The 9,909-nt window shown below is 45.3% G+C and overlaps 1 protein-coding gene across 3 annotated transcripts; it reads right to left on the minus strand.

Annotated features, from left to right (window-relative positions):
• Window positions 1-569: 569 nt before the first annotated feature.
• BZW1 (basic leucine zipper and W2 domains 1) lies at window positions 570-9,142 on the minus strand. Of its 3 annotated transcripts, XM_035537119.2 has the most exons (12): window positions 8,950-9,142; window positions 8,485-8,555; window positions 6,488-6,664; window positions 4,704-4,798; window positions 4,394-4,459; window positions 4,008-4,143; window positions 3,401-3,510; window positions 3,117-3,287; window positions 2,681-2,827; window positions 2,196-2,334; window positions 1,272-1,394; window positions 570-1,035 (listed from the first exon to the last, which is right to left on the minus strand). In XM_035537119.2, the coding sequence occupies exons 2-12, from the start codon at window positions 8,543-8,545 to the stop codon at window positions 1,004-1,006; spliced, it is 1,257 nt and encodes a 418-aa protein (XP_035393012.1). In that variant the 5' UTR covers window positions 8,546-8,555; window positions 8,950-9,142; the 3' UTR covers window positions 570-1,003. The 3 variants fall into 3 exon arrangements, with proteins under 3 accessions (XP_035393012.1, XP_050567370.1, XP_035393013.1); XM_050711413.1 differs by lacking the exons at window positions 8,485-8,555; window positions 8,950-9,142 and adding an exon at window positions 7,181-7,292 and having other exon boundaries at window positions 6,488-6,695; XM_035537120.2 differs by lacking the exons at window positions 8,485-8,555; window positions 8,950-9,142 and having other exon boundaries at window positions 4,793-4,798; window positions 6,488-6,565.
• Between the last annotated feature and the right edge of the window lie 767 nt (window positions 9,143-9,909).

Raw genomic sequence — 9,909 nt, forward strand, 5'->3', positions numbered from 1 at the left:
TTTTGGTAAGCAAATAATCTTAACGTGTCAACTGCCAGCATAAAATAACCTCATTCTGGGGGCAGGGGTGCAGGGATAGGATTTTGTTCATCTTACCTTGCAGCAGTTGTACGTGTAACAAGGCACGCCCTTGCCCCAGCACTGTTAGCAGCTTCAGCCAGCACTCCAGAAAAATCTTTGGCAGCTGCATTCAGGACAGCACTGTTCGCTTGTACTTGCAGAGAAGTTGCAAAGAGACTGACAAGTGCAAGCCCCCTAGAATTGATGCCCAGGTATAAGACAGCCTGACAAGCTGTGCTGCCCCTCAGGAACTTAGGCCACCAGCTATGCCAGCAGGCTCAGAGATGCCACTCTTCATACCCCACCATAATTACAAGAGTTCACCACTAGCAGTTTCTATGCTGTAGAATACTGAGTGCCCAGAAGCAGGGCAGCTGCCTTTCCCAGTAGCTGGAGTAGAACATTACTTTATGCTGGAAGTATAGTAAAAGAGCTGACAAAGTCCTTGAGGAGATGGACAATCGAGGGTTATTTGAAGCATGTAGTATGGATTAAAGTATCACACCAAGTTACCACACAAGCCACAGCCTCTTCACATCAGAGGCTTCTTACATTTTAATTTGCAAACAGAACTGCCATAAATCTCGTTTACCAAATCATGTCTACTCAAATGCAGATAGATAGAAAATCCAAGGGGTAAAATGGATTTCATTGTGGAAGGCCTTAAATTACATTATTACAGTAGAAAATACAGGAGGTAGAATGTAACTGAAAGGACAAATGCAGGTTAGAGTCAAATCTGTAACTCCTGTAAGCTACTTAAAACATGGTTTTAAAAACTAAACCCAGTATTTCAATGACTATAGAAAACAGTTAAAATAAATTTGCCATGAGCCCTTATATCATGCTTGATACAGGGAGGTAGGATGTAAGAATCAGAAGGACATGAGACACGACGGTTATCTACAGCTCCTGTTTGCTTTACTGAGGACAGTGTCACAGGTCAGTCACCCTCTTCAGCTTCAGACTCCGACTCTGCAACAGAGAGAGGACTTCAACAGGCTGCCCCCAGGTCAGCTCCTCCCCAGTCACCTGCTGAGGCCCCTGCATCCTGCACAACAGCTGCCAAACCACAGTGACTGCACCAGGGAGCTTTTCTAGCCAAGAGTGGGGACACTCCTCCCAGAGGATCAGTTAGCACCCCCACCCCACAAAACAAAGCACTCTTACACCTAGCATCCCAAAATGAAGAGTTTGTGAGGTTTGCTTACCTTCTTCAGCATTCTTGAGCCATTCAACAAACTTTTTCATTTGCTCTAGAAACACGCTCTTTCCTTTTGCAAGATGCGCATCTTTATACCACTTCAGGATGGGTTCTTCACTCAGAACTTCAGCTGTAAGATGTACAAGAGTACTGATCGCCAAATAACAGTTATCGAGAACCCCTAACTGGCAATCTTTGATGCCTCCCCTAGAAATTCCACCAACACGTGTTCCTTGGGCACAGCTGGACATACTTGTGCTAGGAGAACCTCCTGTTTTAAAATTCTGAGAACCATGCATTTCAGCTAGGTTGCTGTTGGTCTTCTCAGCGTTGCATCTAGCTATTTGAGATTCCATATGCAGGAAAACTTCACTCAACAGCTAAGAACGTGTATTTTTTTAAAGTCCAAAGGACACCACAGGAACTGTTTTTAATTGTTTTACATTTTACAGATATAATATAATCAGTTTAACAAGTTTCCTCCTGTTCTGTGGTGTTCTACAAGTACACAAGCATGTTTCTGAGTAATACCTTCTTAACAGCCATTTAACAGAAGCCCTATAGCACCCCAGAACACCTTGGTGGTCTTAGTCTCTGGCCATTTATGGTCTGTTCAGACCGAGAACTAGGAATAAAACACAACTACAATCCTTCCATAAGTTCTAAATGCCAAGGAGTCTTAAAAGCCAAGTTCAGCTTTGGTTTAGTACACATCCTTCTTATCTAGAGGAGTACTTCCCCATGTGCCAAAGACTGAAGCACCTACCTTTGCATTTTAGAGCTCCATGTTTGCAAACTGACAGTAGAAAATTCTTCAGCTAATGAAAAGCAGTGTCATAGCACTGATCTTCCCTAAAAGCCTTACCAGGATGGAACCATTCTGCAATCCAGGCTTAAAAAAAAAAAAAGCAAGAATCTCACAGGGAGTTACCTTTATAGAACAGCACCACTATTTTCTGGAAGGCCTTCATGAAATGAATGTTGTCATAACAATACTCCTGAATCTTCAACAGAAGAGTCAGCTCTGACTGACCTTGGGTAGTAAAGGCAGCAAGTAGAGGACTGTATTGCTGTAACAGGAATAACAAATTGGCACACACCCATAACATTCCTTAGCATTTATCGCCTGGCTAGACTGGTTTCACTCAGTTTTTATCAGCCACTGCTTAAAAATTGACAACCCACATACCGGGGAAGCAATTCCCACCCACTTCCCAGGAGCATTCCTGCAGAAGTCATACTGTTTATACCTCAACAACTAGGACTACAACTCTACAGCTGCAAGGGAAAAAATTCCCCATCTAATGCTGTCTCTGAATTACGGTATTTGTAGGATTCAACTCACTTTAAGTGAAGCTTAAAAGGAAGCCCATGCCCTACCCAACAGATGCAAAAGCCCATGCTTGGTTACAATACCTTCAAGTGCTTAATGGCTTGCTCTGCTACCAGCTCCTCCTTTTTGTTCCACTCCACAGTGCTCATTACACTTGACCAGATTATGGCTATCACAGTCTGTTCTGAGATGTTGTTTTTCTTCATCTCCTCCTTTATGTACAAGATTATCTGCCAGACAAAATAGTCACCATGTAGGTCACATATGACACTAAGCTAAATTAAAACTTGGGTTCAGAAGCCTTCAGTGCAGCCAGATTCAGGACGTTAAGGAAAACTACAGAACTAAACCACCCTGGTACTAATTGTAATGGCTAGTGGGAACTAGGTATCTAAGCTCAGTATTTAATTAGGCATATATCCTCTTCAGATTGGTATTAAATGCCATTGCATTTCACATAATTTGAGCTAAATTCCTACAGAAGGAAATCACATGTGCACCTTGCCTACAAATACTTACATCCTTGAATGGATCTCCCCGTGACATCTGTTCCTGAAGTTCTTTCTGCAGTTCCTTCCGAGCTCCTATGGTTTGCTGGTTCCGAACATACTCGGAAAGTTCTTTCAGTCCTGCTTCAGTGAAGTACTTGGAGAAGTGTTCAACACTTTGTTTGTTGGCTGGGAAGAGCTCCTGAAAACAAAGTTTACAACTCTTTCAAAAGAGAAACTTGTCAAGTACTTTACTGGTAAATGCTATTTACCAAACTGGCCTCAGAGCACATCAGTAGTTTTAGGGATACTCACCATCAGTCTGTTATCCATGTTTACTTTACGAAGACTGACAGCCACTGCATTAATATCTTTCTCATTTATCCATGACTTGAACAGCTTGACTGCAAAAGCTGCAGAAACACCTGTGCGACACAAACAGTAGTAGTAGTATTGAAATTTAAAACTAAAAGGGACCGAGTACAGGGCATCTACATTGTCACACCCCAGCTCAAAGCAGCAGCAGTTGTGCTCAGAGGTAGCCCTTGCCCAGTCTGCAATACCTCTGTCCAAGGACACCACAGCTGCCAGCCTGCTGGACTTCTCTCACAATTGAGCATTGTAAAGGCTTCCCTGTACTAAGCTCAACTCTCCTTGCTGCAGTTTAGGAAGGAGCCTATTTTTCTATATTTTTTTTTCTATATTTTTCTATATTTTTTTTTTCTATTTTTCTATAGTCTCAGCAAGACCTTCCAGACTGTGAGCTAGCATGTTTACCTTTGCTAATTCTGAAGTAAATCTATCACCAGATGAAGTTAGTGAGCTGCAGGAGTGTTACTGTCATCATAATTTCCACCTACTTATACTTTACGTTCTGTCTCCCATGATCCTTCCCCTAACAGAAGAGCTGGGCAACACTTACCTTCTTTTACCAAATTCTCATTATAAAGACTGTTGAGAATCGATGCGTTAAGTGTCCCATTGGCTAGCAGAATACCCGTCAACATGGCCAGTTTGTTCCGCTCAGACTCTGAGAACCCTTTCAGGAACAGCAGCAACTGCAAGAGGAAGAAGAACTGCTACCTCCAGGCTAGACGCTTACTTTTGTTTCAGTCAAGCTACTCAACCAGCATCAGTGCTAGTACACTGGCAGCCTTCTCCACTAGTCATACAAGCTTGTTGTTATTCTGTCAACAACAAGATTCTGTCCTATTTTAATAATCTGTTGTATATTATAATTCTGCATAGAATAATTAACTAGCAGAATTTAAAGGCTTTTCTTTCTGCCAATAAGGAACTACTCCATACCTTTTTGACTTCATCTTCAAAGCCTTTCTCCAGGTACTTGTAACGCCTGATTAGCTTGTTAAAAACCTGAAAAGAGATCGTGTGTCTGAATTGCTCTGAATTATCATTTAGTTAGAATTAAAAATCAAGCTCAGTACAGTTGGTTTGAACTCTTTTAGAGCACTTTAGCTTAGAAGAGTGCCATTCTACCAGGCACAAAGGCACAAGGCTTCTAAAAGCTTTTATTTTACCTGAACTTTCAACTACACAAACAGTTCATTTTTTGACCACTGAACAGTTTAACTTAAAATGTACTGATTTCAGAACTAACCTGAGCAAATGCTTGCATGGTTTCTAGGTCTTCTTGTGCTGCAAATACACAGACATCTGTGCGTGTCATGTCATCTGCCAGGGTACCACCTGGGGCTAAAGAAGGGTTTCAGTATTAGTGGTACAACTCCCTGGTAAGAATTCAAATACCTGTAATATGCAAAATGCGTTGTCCTTTCATGATGAATGGAACCAGATCACTGGAGAAACAACCCCCACATTTCCATCTGCTCTACTGCTATAAGTGCACTGAACTCCAAATCAGTAGCTTAGATATGAATATATAAATATTCCAACCTCCTACTGCTAAATGGATTGCCAACACATCTTGTTTAAGGCCAGACAAGTTAATATGACCATACAGGCTCTTCTTCTCTTAAAGGAAAACACTAAAGCTGCTTATTCCTGGCAAATTTTTAGCATCTTCTGCGATAATGCTGGTTTCTATGTCAGTGTCCACACAATAACCAAGTAAGTCACAACAGTTTCTCATGCAGCCAGCTCTTCTAACATAAGCAAAAGAGTCTCTTGCCAAAACGAACATCACACAGTAACTTCAGTCTACATAACACAGTTCCAATACATGACATTCAGATAAGCAGGTGTACTTCATGAAGTTAAACCATTTTGAAAGCCTTGCTTTTCAGCATTTGTTTGAGCTAGCCACCTAACAGTTCTACAGTATCAGTGGGAAGACCACCTGCACATGCAGCAAAGATGTTCTCCCAAAAACTCCACTGCAGAACTGCCATGCAGTCTGGCTGTAGCCCAAAATCAGTTATTTCCTTTTTGTCCCCTCTGCATTTAGGTCATTTGAATTCTATTTCTGTTATATTACAGAAAGTCTTCTGCAACTGCCAAATTTCTCATTTAAGTCCTTTCCCCCTCCCTGAACTATGGCGTAACAAATGCTACAATCTGAAACGTACTTTTTCAGGCTAGGCAGACAACATAACTCTTCACACCCTGTATTCTACATGGTTCTCTGCCATTTGAATCCCTTCTCACTGAAGAGCAGGAAAGTAAGAAACAAATAGTCTAATAGTCTAAATCTAGAAGTACTGCATCTTTCTTAGCGCTTTTCAACTCATTAAGCTTCATTTACTTCTTACCTGGTGGGTCAGCATCCCTTCTACTCTTTACACCAAGATACAGATATGAGTTTACAACACCGTTAGTCATCACATTTCACTTCCTCAGTTCGTGTTTTCTGCCGACTTAGCTACCACCTCATTTCGCACTCTTACTAGAGCTTAAGCCCTCCCCTCACAATTGCCAACAACACAATTTAGAACAGCACTTCCAAAACTAAGCACATCTGATAATTCCGTAAACAATACTTTCCAGAGTAACAGGGCACGGTGCACAAAACACAGGATCATGTCAGAATCTTCCAGGGCAACACCACTGGCTTTGCAACCACAGAAGAGGCATTTGAACCAAGCATTCACCCATTTTTCATTAGCAGAAATGAACTCTTACACAAAGTTCCACTCTCAGCCAATATACTTTCCTTTAAACCAAGTTTTTATAGTCTATGCTTTCAAGGATGCAAACTAATTCAAGCAAAAGCATGGTACAGTATACAGAGTGCTTCTACAATAATCAGACTGCTTAGTTAGGCCCTAACATAGTCACATGGTTTCCCACAGATAACTCAAACCCTGATCTACATATTCAACAAGCTCTTTAGATGAGTTTTTTTTATGGTGAAAGAAAACAGCAAGCATTTATAAAAAGTAAAGTAAATAAAGGCTGACAGCAGCCCCATCAAAGGGAACTTACCCAGCATTCCACCAGCCACCAGGATGTCAAAAAGTGTTTCTGCATAGCGACGATAATCAAGTTTTGCACCAGAAGCATCAAGAAACTTTGCTACTGCCTCCAAGTCAGTGCCAGTTTCAGTTAAACCTTGAATAATACAGTCCTGGAACTGGGTAGGGTCAAACCTCTCTTTTTCATCTGCAAAGACGAAGACCAAGTGTTTCCTGAACTAAAGTCAGCACACGCATTTATTTGGTATTCAAACATGAGGAGTTTGTTCTTTTATAAAAACAAAAAACAATGCAGACACTGGCAAGCCTTAAGTTAAACAGAACTGAGATCATTCCAGTCTTCTGGAACAGTATTCCAGAAGACAACAGGCATACTTAACACTAATAGTGACTTAAGAATCTAGCCTAAAATGCATTTAAATGGCCAACACGACAGTAATAAATGTTGGTGCTTTCACTTCCCTACTCATTCAAGGGGTGGCACGAGGATATCAAAAGCTAAAACATTCCTTATTTACCTTTAACTGAATTTCTCAGTACTTTCACTAAGAAAAACAATATGAAATTATGCATTATAATTGCATGCCTACTCAGCATCTTTTTTATTATTTTAAAGCAGAATACATTTTCACATTTGAGATAAATCACTTGATCAGTAGCCTTTTCACTACAGGAACAGCTAAAATGCAACAAACGTACTCACATAACTAATAGCCTTAAAATGAGAGAGGTCTTCAGTTCTGCTAATCTCACATGGTCTAAAATTTTGGGTAGACCTCTGCGGTGCCAGGAGTTGGACTTGATGATCCTTAGGGGTCCCTTCCAACTTGGGATATTCTATGATTCTATGAATAAATTTGTCCTTAGACTATGCAAACCATGGGAAGAAAAGCTTCCAAAGAAAGAGCTCAGCTGCAAATCTTTACTAGCACACTGTCAGTAACATCTTAGCTAGTTTTGTTAGCATCTGTATGAACTATTTTGTAAGAAGCACATTAGTGTCCTTACATTCAATGCAAGTTTCAACATGTCTTTAACAGTTGGGTGAAAGTCTGAAAATACTGGATTAGTTATTTTCCAGGATAGATTTATGAAATTCGTTACTCAGAGTTGCCTGTGGTTCAATGCTTTCAAGAGACAAAAATCCAGGATGCTAGCATGTGGTCTGTCAGACCAACCAAATCCCATTCTCTCAATTCAACAGTTTTTCAGATACTTTTACTTCAACATTAAAGTAGGTTCTCCAAGCTAACGTGTACTTCTGTACCTCTTCATTACTATTTCAGTGCTCGAAGCATTCTTACCACTGTCAGTGTGAACTGTAACACTGCCTGCATACTAATAAAACATGATCAAACAGAAATTGTAAGAACTGTCCTCACTTCCTCTTTAAAGTAAAACAAGTAACTAAAAAACGCCACATTACTCATTACGCCTCTTCAGTCAGTAACTCTGCTTGCTCGGGTAACCGTGCAAGATACAGACACATGCACTTGCATATTTCGGTTCATTTTTGTTTCTCTGTTTTTAAATCAAGTACTCTTATAGAATTATAAGGGCAATACAACTCTTTTCCAGCAGCTAACACTGAAATTCCTCCTAGGTTACACGTTCCCTGGATGAATGCAATACCTACAACAAGCCTGTGCTGGAGTTCCCCTATGATTTTGGAGTACTGGGCGCTTACGCTTTCACGTGAAATACACTCACTATAGGTCAAGAATAACTGCTTCCTAAGCCACTGTTATGACAATGCAGCTACATTCTGAAGGGAAGGGAAGGGAAGGAAAAAGTTGTGCATAGAACATTCCAGCAGCTGGAGTTGTGCACAGAACATTCCAGCAGCCGGAGTCAGTATCAAGACTCTGTTCGGTGTGGTCTCCTTTATAAGCAGCGCATAAAGGCATTGCTTGGCGAGTGACAGAACCGCCTTTTCACCGGGAGCTCTGTACCGAAGGCGGCACGCACGGCGCAGAGCCGGGGCCCGGCGGTGCGCGCCCGGCTTACCTCTTTTTCTAGTTTTGAAACGCTGGCCCGATAGCGTCGGCTTCTGCTGCTTTTGATTCATAAAAGACGCCCTGTGCGGAAGCAGAGAAAGGCCCGCCTCAGCAGCTCGCCAGCGCCCCGCGCTGCCCCGGCTCCGTCGCCCCCTCCCGGCCCGCCCCGCGCCGCCGCGCTGCCGCCCGGCCCCGCACGCGGCACCGCCGCTCCTCCCGCCCGGCCTCCATTTTCTCCCCGCCGCAGGGCCACGGCCGGGCCTGCCCCGCCTCGCCCGGCGCGCCCCGGGCCTCCCCCCCGGTGGGCCCCGCGACCAGCTCCTCGCCGCGGAGACGGCGGCCTCGCTACCGCCGCGCTGGGGGCACCGAGCGGCCCGTGCCCACCCTCTAGCCCCCCGCGATCGGCGCCACCGTTACAGCCTCGCCCGGCCGGGCCCGATGCGGCGGCGCCGCCCGCCCGCGGCCGGCTCCTCACCGACTTTAAGGCAGAGAGAAAACGCCCGAGCGGCCCGGACCGGAGCTGCGGCGAGGAGCAGCGGCGGCGGCTGGAATCCTGCGGGCGGAACCGACGCAAAAGGCGGGGGAGGGGCGCGCCCCGCCCGGGCCGGACCATGGCGCAGCGCCGCAGAGGGCGGCGGCACGGGGTCGGCCCGGGCGGGCGGCAGGGACAAGGGCCGGGGCCGCCTGCCCCCAGCGGCCGGCCCCGCGCTGCGGAGCCGCCGTCGCCTAACGCCGCCCGGCGCGCAGCACCCCCTTCCCGCTGAGCGGGGCTGCCCGCGCCCCCCCTACCCCGGCCGGCAGTAAGCGCGCCCGCTCCCCCCGCCCTCGTGATTCGCGTCACACGCGGGCAGGCGCCTGCTGCGGCCCTCTTCGCGACAGCGCGGAGTGTGGAACAGCCCAGCAGGTGGGGACCAGGCGAGCAGCGCGGGGCAGCGCCCCCTGGCGGGCGGGCAAGGCCCGGCACAGCCGCAGGACCCGGCCACTAGGGCTGGGCAGGGCGCCCCCGTACAGCGGGCAGCCCCACAGCAGCCGCGGCGCTGGAAAAGGCTACCCTGCAAAGCCGCCCTAAAAAAAAACGGCAGCAGGCCGGCGGCTTTCCGGGGCAGCCGCTGTCCTAGCGCTCGACTGTTCCCGTAAAAGTTGATGGCCAGGCAAAGAACTGTTTATTTGCCCCCAGAACGTGCAGGGAGAGCTGTTTACCAGCGGTGCGACGGGTGCATTTCATAAATCTAGCAGCACTAACACGCAGTCTCTTTTCCAAGCTGCTAGAAAAGTTATGTAATTTGTTTTGGTCTTCGCTGAGGCAGGCTTTACGTATTCAGCAGCAAATTGATCAAACGTGTAAAAACAGGAAGCCTGCACAATCAGGCAAACAGCAGTAATTAGAATAACTAATGAGATACCAGCACAGTAGTTAAGACATCGAGGCTGAAAA

This window comes from Cygnus atratus, chromosome 6 (assembly GCF_013377495.2).
Source record: "Cygnus atratus isolate AKBS03 ecotype Queensland, Australia chromosome 6, CAtr_DNAZoo_HiC_assembly, whole genome shotgun sequence".
NCBI lineage: Eukaryota > Metazoa > Chordata > Aves > Anseriformes > Anatidae > Cygnus > Cygnus atratus.